The sequence below is a fragment of the Haemorhous mexicanus genome, chromosome 5 (assembly GCF_027477595.1).
Source record: "Haemorhous mexicanus isolate bHaeMex1 chromosome 5, bHaeMex1.pri, whole genome shotgun sequence".
NCBI classification, from domain to species: Eukaryota; Metazoa; Chordata; class Aves; order Passeriformes; family Fringillidae; genus Haemorhous; species Haemorhous mexicanus.
The window spans coordinates 7,082,639-7,110,113 of NC_082345.1; the positions used below are offsets into that span (position 1 = coordinate 7,082,639).

At 43.7% G+C, this 27,475-nt stretch overlaps 1 protein-coding gene across 2 annotated transcripts in view; it reads right to left on the reverse strand.

Annotated features, from left to right (window-relative positions):
• The window catches only part of KIAA0930 (KIAA0930 ortholog), a 56,062-nt gene extending 34,530 nt beyond the window's left edge, over positions 1–21,532 (reverse strand). For both annotated transcript variants that reach the window (XM_059845733.1, XM_059845732.1), the window contains exon 1: positions 21,212–21,532. In XM_059845733.1, the coding sequence (XP_059701716.1) occupies positions 21,212–21,335 (124 nt within the window). In that variant the 5' untranslated portion in view covers positions 21,336–21,532. The remainder of the gene's footprint in view (positions 1–21,211) is intronic.
• Positions 21,533–27,475: the final 5,943 nt, after the last annotated feature.

A 27,475-nucleotide genomic window follows, 5' to 3' on the forward strand; every position in this document is an offset into this window, starting at 1 on the left:
ACCAGTGTGAAAAAGGACAGGATTATCACTGGTCTGTATATTCACACAGGAATATCAAGGAGAGAAAACGAACTCTTCAGGTTTAAGGATAAATCTCGCTGACACAAGGCCAAATGGCTCTGAACTAGCCTCTAACACATATGCAGGCTGGAAATCCAAAGCTGACTCCTAAGCATTCAAGCCACAAAGCTCAGGAGCAGCACCCTCAGCTGGAATAGTGAAGACAAAAATCAAAATCCCTGCAGCTGAGACAAAGCTCAGCTTGGTTAAGAAAGTTCCTGTGGTACCCGTAACAGCCGAGGACACTGTGACCCAGTCCCACCTCTATATTTAGCAAAGAGCAGAAAATGGCACACATTCATGGTGGTTAACTAATAGCCTCAAAGAAACTTAAAATCTCATGGGGTTAGAGTACCTGAAATCCCAAACTTAATTAGATAGGGAGGGAGGAGGAAAGAGGATTGCCCTGAGTTCCTCTGAAGTTCTAAGAAAGACAAAGGAAAAGCTAAAATGTGAATGTACATTCTGTAAGAACTATCTCTGAAAGTGCTCTAGTGTTCAGAAATACTTTGCTTTGGTTTGCTCCATAGACAAGGAAACAAAATAAACCTAGGCAAGGCACTCCTAGATTTATAAAGCAAAATCAAGTTATCTAAATCCAGCATTATAAAAAAGGGTTTATTAATCACTCCTAGATTCTTACAGCACATGCAAAACTCTGAGGAACTGTCCATGAGCTGCTGACACCATCAGGTGTGTTTTAGGCTATAAACCACTGGAATTTACTATGCTCACTTGAGTATTTAGGGGTGGTTATAGCATAGATATTTAGCATATGCATTTCTGTGTGGTTATAGCTGCAGGAGAACAGAAGTGGGTAGAATACCAGGACTTTGTGCTTTTCCCCTTGCTGGGGAACACAGAACAAAGTGATTCCACAAATTCAACCTTAGTCTAAACAGAAAACCTGGGGACAAAAGTGCTGCAGCACTGAACCTATTTCAGCACTGCAGCACAATGCAGGGGAAAAACCCTGGAAACCCTTGGAGCCACATTGGATCACTGTCAATTTCAACTCCACCTGCAGCTGATGAGATGTAAAACCCTTCTCCATGCTTCAGAGATGCTTGCAGATTCTGCTGTAATTAAAACCAGGCTAAGGATGCTGTGACTGTTGTGACTGCAGTGGCTAAAGGATTTGTCTTGAAGCCAAAAAGAGCCAAACCACAGCAAAAGAGCTGCTTTTTTTCAATTCTAGTAGAAGCAGTGAGGATGTGCAACAGCACACAAGAAGAAATAGCCTTTAAAATCTACTATTAAATTGCATTAACTTGCAAGGGAGACAAAACATTTTTATTTGTAACCAGAACTTCTTAAAAGCTGAGAGGGAGAAAATCAATTACAATTTAAAGTCTGAAACTGTCAGATCCTGTATGTTCACTCAGGAATTCCTTCAGCTATTAGATCCCCACATTACAGTAATTTTGGTCATTTACAGCTTCTCATGGGAACCCTTCCAGCTTTATCAAGAAGAAAACTAGAATTATCTACAGTTGAGAGCATGTAGCAAGTCAGCTTCCTGAAAATGCTCCTCCCCTAGCAAATCCCACTTCTAAAGGAATAAAATGGAATTAAGAGTTCAGACTATAAATCTTAATAAACCCGAAGTTGGTTATATAATTATGAGACCTTTGTCATGAACAAATCCTAACTACAACAATTACTGTAATTATTCATTTACATGTATTTTATCCTCATTAGAAGCAAATTTTATGCCAACTGCTATGCAATAAATGTCTTTCTTCTAACCTATTAGGTTTTTATACTGAACATTCATTTCAGGGAACTGACTTCATATCTACATAGGAAATCATGAATTTATTTTTCTAATGCCTTACAAAAAATCATTGGATAAAAGGAAGTGTCAGGTTATTATTTTCCTTCAAAAGAATAAAATAAAAGACTTCTCATTCAGTGGATTGTAATTTTTTCCAGCATGTACCACTCAGAGCTTAGAAGAACAATAATTTCAGCTAGACAAGGCTTCTTGCTATGCTTTTATTCCTTTAGTCTGCCAGCAGATACTCCTCACTGTGAAACATTATAAAACTCATTTCATCCAACACTGCCACAGTGATCATCTGTAAAATAACTATCCTTAAATGTTTAGGAGTTAATTAAACACTAATGAAGATCTTTACAACACCAGTATGGTGATGAAATGAGAGTTCTAAGCAACTCACACTGTACTTAATTTTTTTTCTGAGTTTAGCCAAGTATTTTGCAAGTACAATTTAAGAAATGCTTCACATATATTAAAGCTACCTTTGATGTTATAAGGTAGTAATTATGACTGCATAAAATCAGAATGGATGTTCCCTCTCTAGAGATAGTTGCCAGCTAACCAGATCATCAGAAATCTAAAGTTCAGGCTTCTTCCCAAGACTACATACAGGGACACCACTTAATCCCTTCAGCCTGACCTTACAAAAACAGGACTCCAGTGAACTTCCCTAAGTTCAGTGGCAAGCAATAGTTGGAAGGCAGGTGATACAGAAGGAAAAAATTGGAAAAAAAAAATTGGAAAAAACTGGCAGAACTTTGGCTAAAAAAGGAAAGCATCTTGGTAACAGCAGCAACAGGGGCAAGACAGATGCCACAGATACAACCCTCCCCCTTACCCCTGTGAGAAACAATGCTCACTTCTAAAATTTCAAGGGTTTATTAAACCCTTACAAAAATACAACAAAGCACTGAATAAGGAAAAATTACAGTGCTGGAAGTCTCTGTGACCAGCAGCCACGTGCTCTTCTGCAAAATGGCTGCTCTGCCTTTTATACCCTGAGGCTCTCCCGGGGTTTGGTCAGTCAGCTGCTCTGCTTTCCACCAGTGGAGATCACTCTCTTACATCTCAGCTGGAGGTCAGGGGTTGTTATGCCACACCTCCCAGTGATAAGCTGACCTCCCCAAATGCCCCCACTACCAGGGCTATTAGAAGGGAGAGTGGAAAGAGGACTATGGGAGGACATATTACAGTAACATCACTATATATCTACAAAACTTCTCCTAACATATACATAATATTCAGCTCTTAATTGTGAGAGCCAACCATCACATTATTCATCTATAACACCCTAAGGTAAACTGTTGTATTGCACTCAGTAGTTACTTAGACAACAAGTTCTTACTATTCTACCCCACCAAGTGTGGCATGCACACATCTATCCATTTAAGATGATGAAGACTCAGTATTACCCCAGCTAAAAAAAACCTGAGATCTTTAGTTTATATGTCCATTCAGAAAACAGCTGGAGATGAGCCAAGAAATCCATAAAAGGGTGTGGAACCTGTCTGCAGGGAGGCAAGGGTTGATTTCAAGGAAATACACACCTGCACACCAGGCTCCCCAGCTGGGCAGTTACAAATTCAGGAAGTCTCATAGTGCCTGTGCCATCTCACCAACTTTTTGGTGGGATGTAATCAAATGGTCTGGAGATAACTAGAATGGAAGAAGCTCTCCCCCTACTCCTAGCTGAACTGAGGGAGCACTCAGCCTCCCTTCCTCCACTTGAGTCTGGGAAAAAGTGCTGCTTCCCTCTTTCCTCTCCAGCTTCAGAGACTGAAGAAGTCCATTAAGGTGAACAGAAAGGAGAGTAGCAGAAAGCACCACTACAGAGAAGCAGACAATGAAAAACTCAGAATTTCTGATGCTGCAGAAAAAAACCCAAACTGACTGAAAAAGTAGAAACCCTGGCAACAAAAACAGGTATCTATTGTCTTTTCTTCAGCCTTCAAGTGATTTTCAACATGCACACAACCTCCACCTCCCCCCATCTCCTTCTTCCTGAGATAAGAAGCCCTGCCAGGTCCCTCCAGCCTCCCAAAGCTCCACTGGCCAGGAACTGAAAAGGCACCCCATGTCAGATCCAGGTCCCCCCTGCCACCACAGATGGTGCTCTGTCTCACCAGATAGGAATGACACAGTGCCACATGATGCCACTGACAGCTTTCCTGCCTCCATCACTGGCTCCTCCCAGCATCTGGCAGAGCCCCCAGGGGAGGAAACATCCCAGTGCTCTGGAAAAAACTGCAAAAGAGCCAAGGGAACCCCCTGAGCTTGCTGGAACAGCCCTGGCTGCTGCTCCTTGCTGCTCCCTGATTCCTTTCCTCCTCCAGCAGCCAGTTCTCCACTCCCACTGCCCCAAAGCTGTCCCTTGGTAACACCCTGAACCTCAGGGGATGTCCCAGAAAGTGCTGCTCAATGTGACAGGGGCTGAACTGCCACCAGTAGGACCAGATCTTCTCAAGACTCATTTTGACAGGCACCTCCCTTCAAATCCAGGCTGGGCTTAGTCCCACCACTTGCTCCTCCCAGCTCCTTCCCAAGAGGCAGCTGGAAAAGCTCTGCCCTGCCTTCAGCACATGTGCTGCCACCTCCCCTCCAGTGTGACTGAAAAGATTTATCTGGCCAGACTTTGGGCTGATAAACGTCTCTTATCAGTTATACAGCAAAGAGAAGGAAAACTTAAATCCATTAAATTCCCAGATACAATAAACCTGGACCAAAGCAACACTAAACAGGCTCTGCATAAGGCGTTTCCTCCACCCATGGGGCTGTTTCACCCCAAGGGGGTGAACATCCCAGGAGGGCTCTGTACCTCAGGAGAGCTCTCTTCATCTTCACAAGCCCCAATGACAATGTGCTGTGGAGCAAAGGTTTTTGGGAAATGCTGCTTCCACATGGGCTTCCCATGCAAGTGACTCTGGCCACTGCCATGGCCTCAGGTTCCAGGCACAGAACCCCAAGGTCACCAGCTGGCCCCTTCCAGGTGGCCTCTTCTTGCAGAAGTCTCTGCTTCCCAGGCCCCAAGCACACACATCTGCCACCAGAACAACCCCAATGCCTTCAGACCCCTGGGTCACTCCAACCATGCCCACCTGGGGAAGAGAAGGATCACAGACTAGAAATCTCCCTAAGTGGCAGGAAACAGAGGCACAACCAAGGAACTCTGCTCAGCACCTCTGGCTCAGGGCACGGGGGAAACCTGAGCTCCACTTTGCAAAACACAGAATCCATGGGATAAAACAAACCCAAAGAGCCCAGGAGCCCAAATGCCCATAATCCTGTCCTTCCTTGCTAGCCATAAGCCAAGGCAAGGACTTGGCAGGTGTCATCCCTTTCCCTGTAGCAGACACTGGGGATGTTCACCTCCACCTTCATGCCGCTGGCATTATCCCACAGGTGCAGAAGATAAAGCTGATGAGAGATTTGGTCAAGCAGCATTACTTTGGCCTTTCATGCAGTCACACAGTGTTCTACCACACAAATTTCCCTAAGCTGCCATCCCCCAGCAAATCCTGTCTGCTACAAAGACAGTGCTGGCTCTTGCTATAAGCCTTTAGAGAAGCCCTTGAAAGTGACTGGGGCATCACAATGTGAAAAGTGCAGATTATATGATTGGCTCTTTGCAGATATTAAAAGGAATACTATATGTGTTATGTTGTATTAATTGGTAGTACTGTATTAATCTTTTTTTAAGTAGTGTGGTAAATATAGTTTTAAGGTATAACATAATTTTAAAATAGAAACTATGCAATGTAAGACACTTTTTTAACTAGCTCAAGAAAGGGATGAGATAATCAAGAAATTCTTCACACAGAGATAACAGCAACAAGCAAAATCCCCAAGAGAAGAATTATTGCCTCCTAAAAGGAAAAGACCAAAATCCTTCCACCTCCTTCCAGACTTTGAGGGGCCAACAAGATGAAGGGGGAGGAGTTGACAATAACCAGAAAACACCCTTTGTTTGAAAAGAATTTTTGCATCATGTATGAGATATATGAATATGCAAGAGGCTATTGCTTTTGAGAGTTAATCCTTTGTTAACGTGTGTGCTTTTGGGGCTTAACTGCCCAGGAAGCATCCAGACAGTCCATATTTCTTTGCTTTTTATTATCCTAACCCTGATTGTCCAAATTCTTATTCCTCTAACTTATATTACTATTTTTATAACCATTTCATTACTATTAAACTTTTAAAATTTTAAAAACAAGTGATTGGTGTTTTCCACAGCAACAACCAGCCTGGCCACCCAAGTGTGACAAGTGACTGCAGGAGAACTGCCAAGGCACTGCTCTCCAGCAGCTCAACAGCCACACACACTTCTTGCCTCCAATCCCCTTTCCAAAACAGCCACAGGAAGGATGTGGGAACACCAGAGTCCCTACCCTGGTTGCCTTCCTGTACTCAAGCAGTGCACCCAGGGTTTGTGTAAATCTGCCCTGATTAGCAAGAAGTTTGGCTGTAGAACTGAACTACCACAATCAAATAATTAAAGGCAAAGATAGCTGGAGCCAATCTAACACAGACTTCCTAATAAACGTAATTATGGTATTTCTATGATGCCTTTTTGGGGTTTTCTACCTTCTAATTAGCCCCTGGCAAGCAAGAGTGCAGACACAGTCAGTGCCTAGAGATCAGAGCAAGGCTCCTCCACGAAGCTGCTCTCATTTGGCTGAGGACAGCAGGACAGAGAAGACCTTTGGACTGTTGATTTGTCAGTTATTTCTGGTTTATTACCAGTATTTGTAATGATCTATCCAATAGACACAAAGGACTTTTGCAAAAAGTCCAAACCTTGTACAAAAAAGTAGCAGTACATTTATTCCACCACCTGCTGATTTGGTGTAAAAGTCCATAGAGTCCAGGCATCTAAATATACCTAACTCTTACTAGGTGTAACTACTTATTTTTCTGACTTCTAAAGCATGTTTTTAAAGAGGTTACCATAATTATCCTATTTAAAAATTTATCACTAGAGAAATATTTCCTATATCTCATCCATCTGGTGGTGTCTTTTGAGTTACTTTGCTTTTTCCATTTAAATCATGCTTTTACCAAACTCAATTAAATTGGTCTTGCTATCCTACACCAATCTCTGAAACCTACAATCTGTTTCCCAACCTTTTCCTGCAGCTCCTTCTGTTTTAACCTCCCCCCCCTCCAGAAACTGCCTCTTCTCCATTCATCTACCCAGAATTAAAGCCAGACCACAGCAAGATTAATGAATATAATACCAAGCAGTTCTTTTAGGTACTGGTCATTACTGCTGTGCCTAAGAGCACAGACAGCCCTGCCAGTCAAAGTTTACAAACACTTAATGCCTGTCTCATGTATTTAAGGACTTTACTTGGCCCCAGTGGTATTTACAGACTTTTGGAATGGGGAGAGCAGAGCTCAGGGTGAAGAGAATCCTCAAACACAACTACCAATTCTACAATTTGCAGGAAAAGTTTAAGAAAAGGAAGGTCTCAGCTGGTTTTCAAAAGAAAATAAAGTACTTTGGGATAAAAAAAAAGAAGGTGTAAGAGATGGCTCTAGCTCACCTAGGAAAGGAAGAATAAAACAGCCAAAAGAGATTCTGGCCCTGCAAACCTGCCCAGCTGGAGAACACAAAGTAGAGGGCAAAGCACAGACAGTAGGGCTTAACAACTCATCACCTGAAGGGTCTCTTTGAACATTTATTTTAGGGCCCAAAGGTTTAATTACTTCCTCAGCAACAAAGGGGAGTTGGAGGGGCTGCAAGGGGTGTGACACATTGCCAGGCCTAGAGGAGGGAGCATTCTGCAGGCACCACTTCAAACACAGCCACCTGTGAAACTGCACAGCTTTGCATTAAGAAAACTCAACCCAGAGCTCTTCCCTTTTAGTACATCTTTACCAACAATACCTCACACAGGAAAGCTCAATATTTAATGTGCTTTAATTTTCCAAGATTAAATTTATAAAAACCCACTGCATCAGCAAGGGAAACAATTCCACCCACCTGAGGAATGCCCCTGACTCTGAAGAGCAATCAACCAACACAAGTTTCCCAGTTGCCTCCCTTGCTCTTAAGATCTTGTACAGCTGTTTCTCAATCCAAGCAATTCTTTTCTGCTATTTTCTGTTTTACTGAATTTCACCCAAGAGAAAAGGGATTCACTGAAGTAACCCTGAGTGTGGCTTTAGGCACATCTGCAATGCACAACCAATGGAGAACAATACACAACACAAAGGGGTTCTGTTAGGGATCAAATTGCTTTTTCTGTGGTGAATTGAGCACCTCCTTATATAGAAAATAGCTAAAGGCCAGTGGAACAACTCCCACCAAGAGCTGGTACCTTAGAGAAAGTACACCATGGTTCAACTACCAGAGTTAACAAGCATTCTCTTTCAGCTTTGGGGTTTTATTTTGGTTTTGGGGTTTTTCTCTTCCTATTTTCTTACCAAACGAAGATTTTCTGCCCAGTACTCATCTCACCATTCTAGATATCAATAACATATTTTATCTACATCCTCAATTGCTTTCTTAAGTACTTGTGGTCACTTCAGAAAACTTCAGTTTCTGGAACACTTCTAATTCCACTTTCTGAACTTCACATATCATCTGCCACTTTTATTACATTTACCATGTTTGTTTTCCCTTTGTTTTCTCCCATGCAGAGGAGCACAGGATGACCTTGTGAAAGTCCAGCACAAGTTCATGTATTATTTAAGTTGAAGACAAAGAGAACAACCCAGCTGATCCTGCAACTCATGCTAAGGTTTACCCCACAGCCATATTGTGACAGCAGTGACACATATTACAGTACTGGAATGCACCTGATGCTGGACACCAAAATGTGAAGGACACACAAATTTTTGTGTAGTATTTTGAAAGTCCACTAAAAGTGACCAAGTATAGCTGAACATGACTGAAGTTAAACACTGGCCACAAAGTTTGGCTGGGGTTGCAGAGCTTCGTCAAATTTTCAACTTTGATTCCTCATATCCTGGAAAAAAAAAATGAGAACTGCTTATTTGTCACTTCATTCCATGCAAGTAGTGAGAATATTGAAGGGAAATAAGAGCCCACTTGCACAAAAGCATCAAGAAGTTTCAGAGTTTGGACTCTGGGCATTGCAGTTTTCTGCTTTATTTTCCTTGGGATGGTTTCTGTGTTACTCAGAAGAGGAAGGTGGGAGAGAGATTACTTTCTTTCATCCACATTTGTTTCAATTCTCCACTTCCATTTTTACCTGCACTTCTTCCACGGCAGAAAATTGCTTCATAGCACCATTGCTGAGAAGACAAACACAATCTCCTCTAGAAAAAAGATTTATAAAATGTATTACTGAAGTTCATACATCTTCCTGCAGGTCTCTTCTTTACTATTACATCATATGCTGAGGAAACCATCTTTTCAAATGCTTTAATCTTTTAATACTCAAAAGCCAATCAATGCCTGCAGAATTTAAAAGCATAAACTACTGTGTACCATCTACAGATGTCCACTTTGAAAGAGTAAAACTCAAATGGAACCATAATAGCAGGAGAAATATTTTCCAACAAGAGTAACCCTAGAAGATAAATTTAGAGAAAAATCATCAAATATGACAGGTCAGTATGAAACACCAAATGAAGACAGCATTTTACAGATATCTGATAATTTACTTTGAGCACTATTCCTAGCAAGGGTCAACACAATTGAAAGGATAGGGTTCCCTGCTACTGAACTGCAGGGCACAGCAACAATAAATCCATTCTCATCCAACAGCTGTCAGCTCCTTTGCTGTACCTCAGCCTCTCAAACATGTGGGAGTTCAGTTCCCTGGAAAAGGCACCCAAACTCTCAAACTGTGTGTAATTCCCAAAGGACTGCAGCATCACTTCCACAGATTTAATTTACTCATTAGGGAAGCACCAGAGCAATCACCTTGTTATGTCTTTCCTAAGAAACTGCTGCAGAAAAGCTGCTGTGTTTCAGAGCTGGCCTAATTGGGGATTTAGTGCAGGTGTACACATTCTGCTTCAGCAGAGGCAACCCCTCCTGATGCAGACACTTTAAACCCAGGGAAAGAGGGACAAATGGTTACACATTTCCTACTGCTGCTTTCAGGATTACCCAGCAACAGTCCCAAACTTTCCAAGACCTAGATCCAACCTGGAAAGGTCACTTGGCAACTTAGAACGCATGCTGGCCCTGCTGGAGTGCAGAAACCTGTCTAAAACAGTACCAATAAATGCTTTCACTGCTAAAATATATGCTATTTTTGTTCTCTGCCAAAGCAATCCCCCTGATCAAAGACTGCTGCTTCTGTAAATTTATGACATCCAAGGTCCCTATTTTCACACTTAATAAATACCACTGTCAAAGCCCTGTCTGAGAGACTACTGTGGTAGGTCAGGTAAAACCACCAAATTGTATTTTAGAAGTATTCCAGCCTTACAAAACTACCAAGACTGTGGTTATTACTGATAATTCCATGTATGTACCACCCCCAGCACCTTATCTTTGCCCAGGCTGCTAGTTAGCAACTTGCTGTCAAGGCAGAAGGAAGGAGCAGCTATCACAACAGCAGCTGGCAGAGAAGCAGAGTTTCCTATCCATACTTGCTGTCACAGACTGGCATTTTCCAAATTCAGTTTCTTTTCTGGTTAGAAACATCGACAGCATCTTTCTGAGTGAGCACTTGGCAACTTCACAGTGGAAGCCATAATTCTCACTTACCTTCTACACCACAAACCCACTCACTTCTAGAAGCTGACAACCAACACTTTCACCTGTCTTGCAGCCAAGATTTAAAAAAAAAAACTTGTTTGACACTGCCATCTCTTAGCTGGGTGCCCAACCTGATATGCATACATAAGACAACCAGACTAAAGAAGGATGCATTTCTTAAAAAAAAAAATAAATAAAAGCCCTTGAAAATCCCACTTAGGGTTGTTCAGGGTTGGGTTGTCCAACAAACTGAGTGTCTTTGCCAGCACCTGGATACTTCAGCTATTTAGGCAGCACTCCCTTTAGCATTGATACTACTGCTAATGCAGGTTTCTAAGACAACAAATGCAGCTGTTTAGATAGAAATAAAAGTGAACTGCCTGCCCACTCACCTCCATCCCAGTGAATCTCCTCTTATGGCAAATGCAGGCCACTCTCTCTAAACAAATCACAGTCATGCACAGAAGAAAAATGTTTCCTCTAACAGCTGCTCACTTTGCAGTGAAACCATCAAATTGTCAGGGAAGCACAGCCAGGCTCTCCTGCAGGCACTGCAGGGCTGGAGACCATCAATGCCCTCAGCAGCAGCCCAGGTTTTCATGCTGCAGGCACCCCAGACATGTGAGGAAAGGGACAGTTCTTGACAGTCCCAAGTAAGGCACAAGAATTTCATTTAGTCCACAACCAAACAACTGGAAACAAGAAAAAAAAACTGTCTCTCTGTGGAAATGGTCATTATTGGGAGAGGAGGGGGGAGGGGAGAGGAGAGAGAGGGAATTTTATTAACAGATGTGACATACTACCTTCAGTCAGACAGAACCCAAAAAACTGCCCTCAAGCCAGCACCTTAAGGGAGAGCAACTACTGCCAAGCTGCAGTTCTACTTCACAAACAGAGCTTTAGTCTTGCATTAATATTTTGGCTACTGGAAACATGCCATGCCTTTCCATTGGTAACCAGCACCACTTTCTCATCCAAAGGGGAGACTTGCACAGCTGCAAACCCCTACAGACCTGGAAAGCTTTCATGGGTGTGTTACAGCAACCTGGCCAAGGGAACAGAATCCTGGGCTGAAGAGCTGAGAGACTTTGAAGCTTTTTGCCTCCAACTACAACATGTCTGTTGTTCAGCACTTCAGCTCTGCTTCTTTCACCCTCCTTCCTCTCCCTGGGTCTCTCCCACCCACCACGTCACCCTCAACAGGCACTCTCTCCAGGCTAAAAGAGTTACAAAAATGGCTTGTAAACAACCAGAGGAAGTCACAACCTTTATCTTCTGAGAGATCACTTCTGTCCCATGACAGTGACAAGGTCTCAGGCGGGAACATGTGAGCTGAAGAAGAAAAGTCTTCCTTAGAAAATTCCTCAGCTCAAGCACCACAAGGCAGTCTTTGCCCACCACTGGGCTTACAAACATCCTCCCCTGAGATTTTGATTACACAGTTCACTGCCTTTTGATGCTGCAACTACTAATTTAGTAGTAAAGAATATAAATCTTAATATTCTTCTATTCAATCATTACAGCACTGAATCACAGTTCCTGCATTTGAAGAGACACAGCAAGGCTTTAGATACAGACACAGTAGCTCCAATTTCTCCCTATCCTTTTGTTTTCTGTACATTTTAGGAAATGCCCTCAGCCTCAGGTTTCACAGACAGTGACAAGCAAGTACAAGGTAAGCATTACATTTTTACTTGCTGCATTTTTCACAGCATTTTGCTGAAGAAACATTTGTGATTCCATTCAAAGTTTCTCACCAGAAAAGGAGACAGAGGAAGGACATGTCTACACTTGATTTTCCCCTTTTGAACCATTCAGAACAACACAGGCTAAAAAAACTCGAGCCTGGAGTTTTCTTAATTTCTTGCAGTTGCAGAAAATAATTCAAATTGGAAAGGAACTCAGATTTCAAGTTTTGCTGCAAAAAATCACAGACAATTCTGTGTTTATGTTTTTTGTTAATAAAGCAGAATTTATGTTATTTACAGGCAAGGTGGTGCTCCTGGCCATGTCACAGGAGGGAACAGAAGACAGCACAGTCTCCAGGAACAGGACACTCCTGCTCTGGGTGCAACTCTGCTGGCACCAGCTGCAGCAGCCTCAGAGCAAAACATCAGAGTGAGCTTCAACACAGCAAGTCTAAATTTTTAGTCTCTTTATTTTGAAGATACCTAGAAATGTTACTTTAGAAATTAATTCAAGACAGCAAGATGGTAAAAGTGGCAAACAGAGTACTTGGGATCTCACACTTTGCCTGCCTTTCCACTTTTCCACTTGAGACTCACAACCACATTTTCCTTATTGGCTTCCAGGAGCAACTGGATGCTACTCAAGTGTAGAACAAGTGCAAAAGGATCATTCTTCCATTCAAAAATACTTCTGTTGTGTCACAGGATTAATGCATCCTCTTAAATACACACACACATATATGACTACTTACATCTCTGTCACCAAATGAGTTAGTCTGACAGCTGTTGAACAGAAGAAAGTGAAAAACCTCATAATTCTATTCTGGTCATTTTTAAAGCACCTAATGCAAACATTTAAATTGTTGTTCCTTTGTTAACTGAAAGAAAAGAAAAGCCACTGATGAAGACCAATCCAGAATGAATCTGAAGTCAGAGCAAAGAACTCAGCATAATGTGATCTGTGCTTTAATTTCAAAGATCAAAGAGGATGAAATCAGTTCCCCTTTAATCATGTAAAACATGGGCTATAACAATTGAAATGATGTTTTGAGTAGAGTTTGGTCACTCTTGTTATGAAAAACAAGGGTCATCTGTTCAGACCTTCATTATTTAGGCAGAATTAAACTACTCATTAGAAAAAAGGTTCTTCAACATTCCTACAAAGTGTATTACAAGCTGGATCATCATTATTCAGAAAGACACTTGGGTTTACAGAGTTTTATCTCCTTATGTACTGCCATGAACTTGCTGCTTTCCTTCTGAAAGGATGAGATCAGGCAAGCACTAAGCAGGAGTGACCCCCCTGAGGCAATAAACTCATCTCAAGACTGATTATTTCACTCATACTGAACACCCTGTGTATTGTTATTTTATTACTTCATATTACAGAGCACTGAGTTTGATGGAAATTTGAAATCCACCTCTCAGGGTCCTTTAAGGTAGGTAAGTAAACATATCCCTTATTGGAAATGTAACACTGCTAGACATCCAACATCTCCTCTATCTGCTCTCCAACAACACAGAGGAATAAATTTCCAGTGAAATCCTTCACAGCTCTTAGCAGAACGTTATAAATCCATCCAAAACACTTCTCTCATCTTGATGGTGTTTCAGCATCTCCAGGCAATTAAATCAAGCTCTTCATAATGCAAAGACAGCTAAAGCTTCACTGGCATTTTAATCCATTTCTCAAGTTGCTGCTGATCACACCAAGCCCTGCAAGGTAGGACCAAGAACTCCCCACACACTTCTGCCTTTTTTCCAAGCTTGGCAGTTGAGATATGCAAACAGAGTTTGGAGCTAAAACTACCTATGTTACTGCCAGACACAGAAAATCAGAAATAATCTACCTTCCACCTCCATGTGGGAGGGAAACCCCACCTCAGGGTTCACCCATATTCCCACAGAAGACCTGACACAATGCAGCCCCAACAGATTGATAAAATGGGAGCAACACCTAACACAATATTCCTGACACTTGAAATCACCCCGGGTGTGGTGACAGGGCAATTCCTGACATGGGAGCCACAAAGATCTTCAACACAAACAGCAAAACCAGGGGCAGTCTCAGCCTGACTCACTGAGCACATCTTGCCTAAAAAGGAGGAACAAAAAGCCCAATGAAGTCATTTTCCAGAGGGAAACACAAAAAAGTTCAACAGATGAGGCCACCTCAAATGCACTTCTGCACATCCAGCACACTGTTGTACCTGGAAACAACCCAGAATACTTCAAATGTGAAGGACTGATGATTGCCTGACATCTCTCTGCCTCCTGAGATAAGAAAGAAAATTATGCAAAAAACATTGTGAAACACCAAATGCAGCCTCAATACCAGCAGCAGAGCTGTCTCCTCACTGCTGTGGCAGGACAGATATGGCTCCAAAATGAACTGCTCTTCACACCACAACACATTACCTGCCTGCAAAATAATACATTCACCTAAAGGCACTTAAGGAAATATGTCTAGGGAACCCCCAGAGTAGGAAGATAAAGAATATTACTGTTTTCAGGGTTCAATTTCTGCATAATGCTAGCACACTGTCTATACTAGAGACCAGGCAAACCAAAACTGAAAAACTTCAGTTCTAAAGCCTTGAAACTGCAGAAAACCCTACAAATATTCACACATTTTGTGTCTCAAACAGTAAGAATTCAGGGGAAAAAATTACTTAGGACTGTTGGTGCATTTGATTAACTTCAGCCAACAGAACCACTGCTGCAGTGTGCCCAGGTGACCACAGCTCCACAGCAGCAGCAGCAGCAGCATGATGCTGGATCTGCTGCTCCTGTATCCTGACTGCATTTTATTTCCTGCACAGAGAAAGGTAATCAAAGCCCTCTTTATGATCACACACCCCAAAAAAAGAGCAACCTTGATTCCCTGAAATTCACCCTGCTTAACCCAGACAGACCAAAACCAGCTGGTTTCACACACTTTTGAAGGCTCTCTGTAAAAGCACCTTCACTATCCAGTGGGCTCCTGACACCATGAACTGATTTTGTGCAGACTTTCTCTTTCCACCTTATTGTTCACTTCCAAGTAATACTTAAAACATCAGTGAGCTGCTGCCTGATCCTCCTGAGCCAGTTTACAGGGATAAGCAGATGCAACAATCATCACTAACCATTTAACTGCAGAGGTTTGGTTTTCCAGAAATGCAGCTGGACATGAGACACTGAGTATTTCAGCTACTGACACTGTGAATTCAGCTACTGCCTGCATCCTCTGAGCTTTTTCTGCTGATCAGCCCCCTGAACACTAACAGTTAGAGGGGAGACCAACATACTTCATTCTTCAGGAAATTCCAGTGTTCATTTCTTGGAAGGAATCCAAACAGACAGAATGTTAAATCTTTAAAAGATCATCCTGAACCTTACAGGTAAGATGTGTCCTAATCCCTAAGACAAACCTCCCATCCATCTTAAGTTCCAAAACAGAGCTCAGACACCCAAATGGATTCACAACTTCCTAAAGATTTAGAGCACTCTACTAGGACACCAAAACTAAGCAGCTAAGGTTGCTGGAGCTAGAGTATTATATAAATAAGAGATGGGTGTTCTAAAATACCCACACTGTTCCCATTATCAGTGTTATGGATTCATAATTCTGCCCAGAGGGACACTAATCAGAGAAAAAAAAAAAAAAAACCAAAAAAAAAGAAAAAAGAGAAAAGAAAAAAAAAAAAAGAAACAAACAAAAAAAAGAAACAAAAAAGGAATAAAAAGGGGAGATCCAGCAACTTCTGCTAGCATCCAAAAATGAACAGCAGCACACCATGCCTTAGAAACTTAAATGTTCATTTTGGTAAGGCAACAATGTTATGGAAGGTATTTTGTGGTTTTGGTTTTTTTTGGTTTTTTTTTTTTTTTTTGGGTGGTGGTGTTGGATTTTTTCCTAGTTTTTAGAAAAATCCTGTCTCTCTACTTCAGCACCTCCAGTCTGATTTTAATAATTTGAGTGTGTACACTCCTGAGCAGGACATGAAAAATCCCATAAGGTTTCATCTCTATTAAAATGAAAGAACAAACTAATAACCCAACTGTTATAAAAATATGAAAGCTGTAATAAAGGAGAGTCTGTCATGTTATCCATGTGGCATGGAGTATCTGTCACACTCCAGACAGAAGCTAACCTTCAACAGCCACATGACAAATCCCTGATACACCAGTGAGTGATGGAAATCTGGCAGGTTATTAGTGACATCAGCATGAACAGGTTCTATGGAACAATCAAGACAGAATTTTAAATGAATCACCTTTAAAAGACAAAACCAAACAAAAAAAAAAAAAACCCTCACAGAAATAGGTATTAACCCTGCAGAGCTGCAGCCCTCGAGTTTAGCTCCAGATTGCTGTTCTGCATGGCCTGATCCTACAGGGAATTCCTAAACTTGACTGCAGAGTGACAGGATGGGACCCCAGGACACAAAACCCTTGGAAAGGCAGAAATGCCTTCCCACCCCCTGGACAAAGCCACTGGATCTGAGAGTTTGCTCCACCTGTGGTTTCTCCCACACCACCCCATCCAAGCACTCACACACATCAAATGTCCTCTTGTATCTGACTGCAGAAATGGCTTCCAGACATTTTTCAATGCCAGGCAAAAAAAAAAAAACACAAAAAACCCAAAAAAAACCCAGCAGTTTTAAAATAATCTATTTCTCACACTGGAATTTCTTTGCTATTTGCTCATCTTTATCCAACTACAAATCTGAGGTTCAATACCTCAGGGTATTTACTTAAGGGTAAACTGGTTGAATCACTTTGATTTCAAAGTATCTGCCTTAACTCTGATTTAAATAATCTGTTCTGATCTTGCATTTATTTGCACTTTCTAGAACTCTTCCTGAAAAGAAATACAGATTCCTCTTGGCTGAATGTTGTGGGGGGGTATTTTTGGTTTTGACTGATTAGGAAGCTACTCTATAAACACTTTTTTATTTTACTATTTGTAAGTTTCTCACATTAGTATCTTCTTTTTCTCCTCAGTATTTGACTAGACATTTTTTAGTGAACATGAAATATTAATTAGCTGGAAAGCACTTCATGTAAATAATAAGGTAAAAGTAATAAAAAATGTCTTTTTAAGCTGAAATCAAATTGTTCTAAATAAAACTCATTGGTGAATTTGGTTGTATACATGCCACAAGTTTTCTTAGGACAGATGTGACCTTCATACCTTCTTGTTATTGACAGATCAAATGAAGAAAAAGCTTTGCAGCTTTTGTAGTTTCTCACCTTTGACTCCACATCTCCCAGGACTAACTCCCAGAACCATGAATGAAGAATGTTTTGTGTCTGCTGGAAAGTGACTCCTGTCAAACCAGTTCTGTGCTGCAGTAAATTCTCTGCAGGCACTTCCACCTACTCTGTGGATATTCTTTCTTCAAAGTTACAGACACAATTATATCCTTCTTGAATATTATAATTTAATTTAAAGTTACTACACTATGAAAAAGGTAAGGCCTGAATATTTCAAATCCAAATTAATTCTCCTTTTAATTTTTCATTTTAACCTCATTTTGTTTTCCAAAAAATTTCTTCCCCTTTTCTTCATCCTTTTACCCAGAGTGTGTTTCCATCACAGGGACCAGCATTCACTGTGTGCCACCTCACCTTCCCTTCTCTAAATTCTCTCCAGGTCTTACTCATCCAGGCAAGGTGGTCCATGAATCACACTACAGCCTCTTCTCACATGATGAGCCCTGAGGTTTGTGCACTGCAGCACAAACAAGTCCAGGCAACCTCTGGCTTTGAGGATGAGCATTCCTGCTGCTGCTGCCCCTGTGCCAAGTACACCCTCCTCTGCTCTGCTCTGCTCCAGCCCCACAACAGCCCCAGGACAGCAAGCCCAGGGAACTCTTCATGGCAGGTAAGAGCCCTGGGCTCTCTGCTGGCACCTGGAGCAGGTTCCTGTTGCACACCTCAGTTTGCAGCTGCTTGGTAAAGCCCCGTGTGCTGCACTCCACAGGGCAGTCACCTTCTTTTCAGATCTTTTCAGGCTCTCCAGGACTTCTCCATTTTTCACCCACTGCATGTCCCCATTACAGACTAGCCACAGTTCACGAGAGTTTGTATCTACCTACTTATTTTTTCTTACTCATTCCAAATTCCAGTACGAATAAAGTCACACTCCACCCAAACCCACTCCACTACTCTAAAAGCAGGGCAAATTGTCACTGAATGACAGAAGGAAATTAAGTATCTGAAAATGTTACACAGTAGTATCAGGAACCACCAAAAATAAAACATTCCCCAGTTCAGGGATTTGGCCAAAAGGAAACTTTAGAGCCTTACATGCAGCCTGGCTGAGGAGACACCCAGCACATCTGCCATTCCCTCAGGAGAAGAAGTATTTTGCCACAGAAGTGTTGCAACCAACAGCATTTCAGAGGGGCCTCAGAGCACAACACCAGAGCTGTCCAGCTGGGTGACACCAACAGCCAGCCAAGAATTCTTGGAGAGACATCACCCTTCCCAGCTTGGTAAATAATGACATGACTCACTGTTTTGAAGTGCTACATTTTGTACATTACACAAACAGGACAGTACAGAAAATCCCACCACACAAGGGGATTTACATTTCTACACAAAGCTTGTCCAAATGCTTATGTGACATTCTTGAAACAAAGCAATTCCTCTCACCAAACCTCAGTGTCAGCAAAAATAGCAATTTCCTCCTCCTTGGGCTCACTTCTAGAAAATACAGAAAAGGAGACAGAATGGCCAAGTTGTGACCCAGTGAGTCCCATTTTATTGTTGAGGGATTAGCAGCACTCAGGGAAAAGCCACTGTTGGAGTCTTTGCCAGCTGATTTGAAAACTGAAAACAACAGGTTTCACCTGCTGATACAGCTCAGAAGGACATGGCCACCACAAAAAACCCCACCACAAATATAAACCCAGCTGTGGGTGTGCAGCTCCCAAAGCCCCTCAGGTGATGTGCTACCCAGGCACAAAAGGCAGACAAAATCTCTGTGCTGAGCACCTGAACCCAGACAGGACTGTGACTGCTTCCATGACTTCTGAACTCGAGGAAAATCCTTGACATCTGCTGTGCTGCCAGAGCCCAGCACAGCCCAGAGCAGCCCAGGCTATTCCAGCTGTGCTCCATGCCTTGCTCCAGCTTTCACCAGCCCAGGGCAGACCTGCACAAGGTTAAGGCACAGAATCACACCTTGGGTTCATCTGCAGTTTCTCCTAAAGGAGAAGGTGTTCTTCCTAAAGGAGGTATTTAAACAATTTACTAACCTGACAACAAATCACAGCACAGGGCAAAGAAAGAGCTCTCATTAGCTGGGAATGATGATGTTAAGGATCAGGGAACACACTGCAAAATGCAAAATGCACATCTCCACACAGGGACAAGTCTCCAGAGCCATGAGCAGCCCCTCAGTGCCACGAGCTAAGCAGCTCTCCTGAGGTTTACCTTTCTAATCTTCACCTGGTAGAAAAGAGGTCCACTGTTTTATCCCTTGTGTGACTGCCCCAAAGCCACTCAGCAGGACTTCCCACGATGGGCTGCTGTGGATGTCTGCTCAAACACAAGCAGAGAAGAAGTATCTGCATGGTCTTACCAGCTACCACACTTTTTCCCTTTCCTAATTTCAGCAAAAGAAAGTGATGGTGATATTTCTCTTTATCACACATTCAAACATGAGATGGACAAACAGGACCTGATGGAAACTTTCCAATGAGTGCAATCTCACAGGCATTTAAATTTCATTTACAATTTCTTTGCCACAACATATTACTTACTTTATTAGGCCCTGTAACATTTCAACACTACAATACATCCCAGAGAGCCAATTCTATCAGAAAAAGACATAAAGAATCAAGAATTATTTCTCTTTGTTCATACAAGATTTCACTCTGTGGCAAAGCTAAATGAAAGAATAGAGAGCCCATTCCTTCCCAGGGAGACCAGAGCAAGCACTGGCAGACAAACTGATGCATAAAGGCAGAGAACCAGAGATTGCCCATGTTCACCCAAACCTCACAGCCTGTAAAACCTGAATAAAAAACTTATTCTGAGCTTTTAACATAGACTCAAAAACGGATGAGACTTTTGGGGCCTTGTAAACAAGCTGAGGAGGGAGGAGTCACTAATAAGAGCACCATGGGAGAAACAAGTCTTGTATATCACTTTTCATCATTTCAAGCACTGCCCCTGCAAGAACTTCTGGATATTCACCCCCTTAAAGCACTAGTCCTGTTCTGGCTATACAAAAGCTTTGAATAAAGTAGACAGAAATTTTGGATGTGAAGAACAATTTCCATGATCTCTACTGCTGCATGTAAAAATGAGTAATTTCTATTCATCAGCCTGGCCAGAAGAATTTCCTGATGTGAACAATTTTGGTTAATGAGCTGCCATACCATCCTGTTGCCTAAAGTCGACTGAATTTCAACCTCAAACTTCTGCTTTGCAGTGCAAAACCTTTGCCAAAACCTAAATAAAGACTTGCAGTGTGAAATTTACATCAACCGAGATGAAAATAAACAAGACAGAAAGCTTAAGAAATCCTCCACGGTTTAAAAAATCACCCGACCTGCAAGAGCCACGACATCCTGTGCTTACTAGACCACGGCAAGCAGAGTGAAGTCATTTAACCAGAGAAGGGAGGTGTCAGGCTCAGCATCTCTAGAGAGCGTCTGAGAGCCGCACCAGAGCGAGCACTGGCAAGAGGCACCTAAACCCGGTTGTTCCCTGCCCAAACACACGGCACGCAGGTTACACTTTAAAAATACACCCCGGGCTGCTGTGCGCGGTGCCGCCTGCCCCTTCTCCTCCAAGGGCATTTCAGACAAAGGAGCGGGGATGGCCCCGCGGGGCTCGGGCAGGCGGAGGGGCCGTGCCCATGTCACACAACAGGTGCTGCCGCTGCCGCTGCTGCTGTTGCTGCTGCTGAGGCGGGCGCGGTGCCGGGGCCGGGCTGGGGCTCCCGCCGGGCGCTCCCGGCCCCGCCGCGCTCCCCGCCCGCCCCGCCCCACTCACCGAGGCCGCCGCTGTCGTGCCGGAGCCCGGCGCGGCTCCGCTCCTCCGCTATGGCCCGCAGCATGTGCCGCAGGGAGCGGTCGGGCTCGCCGTCCGCCTCGCCGTCCCTCCGGGCACAGGCCATGCTGCCAACGCCGCCGCCGAGCTCATGTCAGGCCGCCGGGCGGCGGCACCGGGGCTCCGGCTCGGCAAGGACCGGGAGCCCTCCCGGTGCCGCTGCCCGGCCGCTTCCCGCTGGGCACGTTCCCCGCCGGCCCCTCCCGGGACACGGCGGTCGCTGCCCCCGCCCGATCGCTGCCCGGCCGCGCTCCGCCGCTTCCTGCTGCCGCTGCGGCCGGGCGGCACCGGCAGGGCCGGCACAGCCCCGACACGCCCACGGGGCGGGTCCGCCACCCGCCGTCATCCCCGGCAACCCAGCCTGCATCCCTGACAGCAACCGGCATCCTGGGAAACCCGTCCTGCGTCCCTGACATCAGCCAGCATCCTGAGAAACCCATCCTGCATCCCTGACATCCACCGACATACTGGGAAACCCGTCCTGCATCCCTGACATCAGCCAGCATCCTGAGAAACCCATCCTGCATCCCTGACATCAGTCAGCATCCTGGGAAACCAATCCTGTGTCCCTGACGTTAGCCAGCATCCTGGGAAACCCGTCCTGCATTCCTGACATCAGTCAGCATCCTGGGAAACCCGTTCTGTGTCCCTAAAAATCCATCCTCTATCCTTGACATCAACCAGCATCCTGGGAAACCCGTCCTGCATCCCTGACAATCCATTCTGCATCCTGGGAAACCCATCCTGCATCCCTGACTGTCACTATAGTACACGAAATAACACGGCACGGACACACATCTCTTCACAAGGGTAAAAAGAGAATATTTTATTTCTGACTCCAACATTTATAGATTTCCAAAAGTGACAGTGGGTTGATGGGTGAAAGGGCCACCTCTCCAATGACACTGGACAAACCAACAGTCCATTAAATTTCTCTTCCTCCATAAAAGAATGCAAAACAATAAGTTATTTACATAAAGTGTGTGAGAAAGTTCGTTACAAGAATGTAAATATCAGAAGGCTTAGAAAAACTTAAAAAATCAAGGTGACACTGACAATCCATCCTGCATCCCTGACATCAGCCAGCAGCCTGGGAAACCCGTCCTGCATCCCTGACAATCCATCCTACCTCCCAGGCAACTCACATAGTCCTGCATCCCTGACATCTAATGACTGTTTCTGGTCAGGCTTTCTGGAGACCTCCTAGCACTGCAGGCAGATCTCTCCTGCCCACTGATGTCATGGATGAGCTGCTGCTTCCTTCTTGCTCTCCCGTTCCCATGTGTCCTCTGTGGGGACAAAACCAAACCTAAGGTGTCTGCTGAAGTCTCTACCAAGATCTGTCACCTCTTCCTGAGCATTAGCACCTCTTGTGAACATCAGAAATTGATCTCAGGGAATTACCCAGCTTGTGCTGCACAGATTGGATCCCATGTCCTCCTGCAGCTGGTGGTGGTTGTCCACTGCAGATTCCAACAATGGCCAAAACTTCCTCAGAAATTTACCATTTTCTAAGCCACTGTTGGAGAGATATACCACCACCTTCTCAGTTCTCCTGCAAACAATTCGTTCAACATTTTCTGTTTACAATATTTCTTTAGCCTCTCCTTAGTTCCTCAAAATACTGTAAAGGCTTAGGCAGACTATTCTTCTCTCTGAGACCCATTTGAAAGGCCTTGCAAGTGGTGGTGGGGAGAAGCAAAAAGGTCAGAGGACTTCAAACATGAGTTGACAGCATTTGAGAGTTGGACTTTTTGCTACAGTATATTAAGAAAGAAAAATTATCAAATACTGCATGTCCATTCTCTGCCATGGCCCATACATTTAACCCATGTTGCCACTTCCACTTTGATGTCAGCTTTTGACACCAGGTTAAAAATCAGACAGCTGCTGAATGCATGCCTTGGTTTGAAAAGACAGGTGTCTGCTAAGGAAGGCAGGAGCCTCCCTTGAAATGTAATGAGAATGTAAAGATAATGTTCTCCTCCTTCTGAAATATTATTATTTTGAAATTAAGGGGCTCTCAGGCAAAGATATAGGAGTAGGAATAGCAATTCTTTATTAGGGAAAAAATAAAAATAAAATACAAATGCAGTAGTCCAAAAAAAAGACGTCTGACAGAGTCAGAATAGGCGGTGACACCCTGTGGGTCAGGGTGGTGGCAGCAGTCCCATTAAATGGTGGCTGCAGCCCTCCTGCAGTGACAGCTGTGGTTCTGTTGGAGCAGGGATCCTGTAGAAGGGTGGAGTTTTCTTTGGAAGATCTGGTGGTGGTGTAGATGGGTCTGGTCTTCCTCTGGGAATCCAGTGGAGAAGAAAGCTGCTCCTCTGTGAATCCAGTGGGAAAAGGCTGATTCTGCTGTTCTAAATCTCAGATTCTATCCAGGTAGGAATGTTTTGGCTCCTCCCCCTGGGTGGAGCATCTCCCAATGGCATGCTGTAATTTTATCAGCCATGCAGTGACACTCACTGGCCCATTAACAAAAGATATCTCCTGGAGGGAGGATTGGTTGTAGAAGAGATAAAGAAAACTGCCCCACCTGTTTTTGATGGGTGGCCCAATTAACAGAAGATAACTGCCCCACCTCTAACAGGGGGCAATAGATTACACACCCCCAGCCACATCTTGCATTTCCAGTCTAAGACAGTGCAATTTACAGTCACACACCAACATAGATGAGTATTTTCTGTGGAAGGCCCTTCTGCTGAATTGGATAGAGGAGAGAAATTTGAAGTTGATGTAGCATTTTGCTAGTAAAATATCTAGTTCTTTCATAAAGCAATAGAAATCAGGGACATACAATCTCAGTACTTATGCACCTCTTCCCTGGTTAAATCTGACAGTTCTTTTTCTTGGAGACAATGAAGTTTGCAGTCACATGTTAGCCCTGTAAATGCAGCCATTAGAGTTATTTATCCCATAGGGAAGAGCAGAAGACTGTCCTGTACCTTTACCCTCCAAGTTGTCCCTGACAATGTCAGGAGGAACAATTCTCTCTGCTGGAGGAGTGACAGTCTCACTGCCCTCACATCATGCTGCACTCACTAAGGACTGGATGTCTTTCCCCTGCAGATTGCTTCTGGATCCCAGCAGCACTGTCATGCTGGGGGCACACAGGAACACTTATGTCACCAGCCAGCCTTACAGCAGTTTCACTGAAGTCTCCAGCAGTTCAGCCTCTCTGGTGTGCCCTGAACATTATCCATAATGTTCCAGCCACCCTGGTTTTAAAAAAACAGCCAAGGAAACCTGCTGCTGCCCTGTCCAGGCCTTTTATAAAATTAAAAGGTATTCCTGTCCCTTCTTAGCTCCCCACCCTACCTTCTGCTTTCTCTGGCTTCCATCAAAACACACCCATGCACACTAAATGCAGCTGCTTTCCTTCCTTTAGGCTTCCATAGCCAAATATACCTCCTAGCAGATCACAGCACTTGATCAGAAAACAGGAATAAAGTTTGTTTTCTTAAAGGGACTCCTGATTAATTACCCTTAAGATCAGTTAGAATCCTAGAATGCTAATTGCTTTTGGTTTTTAAAGAACCCATGGTACATTGTAAAGCAAGAAACCACTCTGTCTACCCCAAGCCTTTACAGAGAGGGGGCTTTGTATCTAATCTTTATATATTGGTCCTAAAGGTCTTCTTCATCAACACCTAACACAATGTTATCACTACAATGGGCCCCAGGAGCACTGTCTGACCGACCACACATGCTCTCACTCAGTTCAGTGATGCACACAGTTCTCTGTCTTACACAGGGGTTAATGGGTGGTGTGGTCCTGAGCACTCTAAAAAGCCTCAGTGGCCCCAATCACCCTCACCTGGGCTCTCAGCTGGGATCTCTATGTAAGCTCAGCCCTGAGGCCCCCTTGGAAGGAGTGCTGGTCTTTGGCTGGACCTCAGCTGAGGCTGGTGGTCCTGTGGCCTTTGAGCTGTTTAATTAGCTCAGCCCCAGACCTGCCTCCAGCCCCTGGAGGCACCTTTGGACCTGGGCTCTGGTTTGCCCTGTTCCCTCACTGAGGTTCTGTCATGCTGAGCTGTGACCACAAAGGCCCTGCCAGCCTGGGAGTGTCTCTCCAGGGAGGTTTTAAGCTGCACAGTGCCCTGACAATAGATTCCTGTGCTTTCTTATATAATAATGCACTTCATGTCCTGATGTAAAATATGCATATTGATCAGCAAGATGGATAGGCTTTGGGGCAGAGGCGGGGCTGAGTTAGTCTTTGTACCTTAGAATGTGTGTTCTATACAGCAAAGAGCTAAATACAAAGGCCTTAGGCTTATTACAAATATCTAGCTGGCTTAATGTTGTGTGCTGTGCCTTTTTACACCAGTCAATGAGAGCCACCTTTGCTATGTGAAAGTCATGCAAGTGATTCATATGAGGCTGTATTTCCCCTTCTATATTTATTTTAGTAGTAGCTAATAGTGGTAGCCTGCAGTGTGAGCTAAGGACCACATGGGGTGTGAATATCTAATGGTGAAATGGAGTTTGCAAGTTAGAAAATATGAGTTTATTGAATGTAACGTGTAATGGCTGAGTCCTGGGTTACACACACCTGACAGTCCTGACCCTGGCAAACCTGTGTGGCTGCTTCCAGCCTGTCAGAGCACTTGAGCTCTGCATCACTTGAGCTCTTCAAGCTCTCTAAGTACAAAAACTATTGCAGGAGCAGACTTTGGAACTCTCAACATTTGGAAGTTCTATTCAACATGCAAAGTACCCCCATTTTTCTCATGTGCTCTTTACTGATAATAAGAAACTAAGATTAATAGCAGCTGTATGTAGCAAATGAATGTTATATCTAGTTTGAAGACACTGGGTATGAAATGCAGTTTTTTGAGGAAGAGATTAAGCAATTTAAAAATTCTAATCCCATTTTAGTCTCAAATTGGGGTATTGCCATCTTTGGCAGTCTGCTGCTCTGCTGAGGGCTTGCCTAAGGGTCAGTAGCCATCCAGGCAGTTTGTATGCAAAGAATTCTGCTGTCTTTGCTTAATTGCCTCTCTAACTGCATCAAAGCATTCTGACTTAGGACGAGGCAGTTTGGGGCCTCCCATTATAAACTGTGTTAAATTGGCCAGATTGAAAGATAAAAAGTTACTTCTAGAACTTCAGCACAGGCCTGATTTTGCTTCCAAGATTAAACACACAAGTTACTGGAAGTTTTAAGAACAGAATGTTACATTATCTTTTTCCAGCTAAAATAACTCTTTGATGTTCGATCTCTGAATGCACAGCAGAATACTTAAGGTCATGCAGTTTTGAAGTTAGAGGTGTTCTATGTGTTTAGTTTTCTTTTGCTCTTCCCCCTTTCTTTGTCTTGTTACCCCTGCTCCTACTTTCATCTGTTAATTGCTGTAGGTTATATTGAATGGAGCCAGAAAGGCTCAGCCCAGCACTGTAGGAGTGGAAACACACCCAAACTTGTATGTGGAGCTTTCAGCCCAGACTGATCCCTCTTCTCTTCAGCCAAAACCACTGAGCCTTCTGCAACTGAGCCTTTTATCCCAGGCTGTTCCTGAGAGGATAATTATCTCAGCAGGAGTGACAAATGACCACAGCTTTTGTGATAACAGACTTCTGAGATTAGTAAGCCACTTGCACAGAATCCATGTCTCATTGTTTTTCTTGAGCTCTACTTGTACCCAGAAATCTTTCACCATTTGTGAACCAACCCCAAGCTCTTCACCAGCTCAGAAATCCATACAGGAACTGTTTTTTCACTTCACTAAGCTCTTGGATAAGAGGAAGTGGGGAAGTCCCTTGACAAATTCGATTTCCTTTCAGGAAAGAAGCCCCTACCAGGCCAGGCAGGGCTCCTCATTCAGGGCATGGGATTCTGCTGAAAAAGCTGAACTGGCTGGAAGCCACCCCAGAGAGCAGAAGTAATCAGGATTTAGCACAGGCCAAGGATCTGCTGACAGGTTTGTCCCAGGGAGAGACCAGCATTGCTTTCCTTGGGAATCTTACTTGATGCCAGTCTGTTGCTGAATTCCTTGTCACGTTACCTTACCTGTGTCTCACTTCACATGCCTTTCCTCTTGGACCTCTGTGTGTTACAGGCTTTGGTCATGGGCAGCAGCCTCTAAAGAAATGTTCAGCCCCTCCTGGGCACAGGATTTCAGAGCTGTGAATGTGTGACTCTGCCTAAGTCCTGCCTGTGTCCTGGGAGAGGACAAACCTGGTGGAATGCAGGTGGGTGGG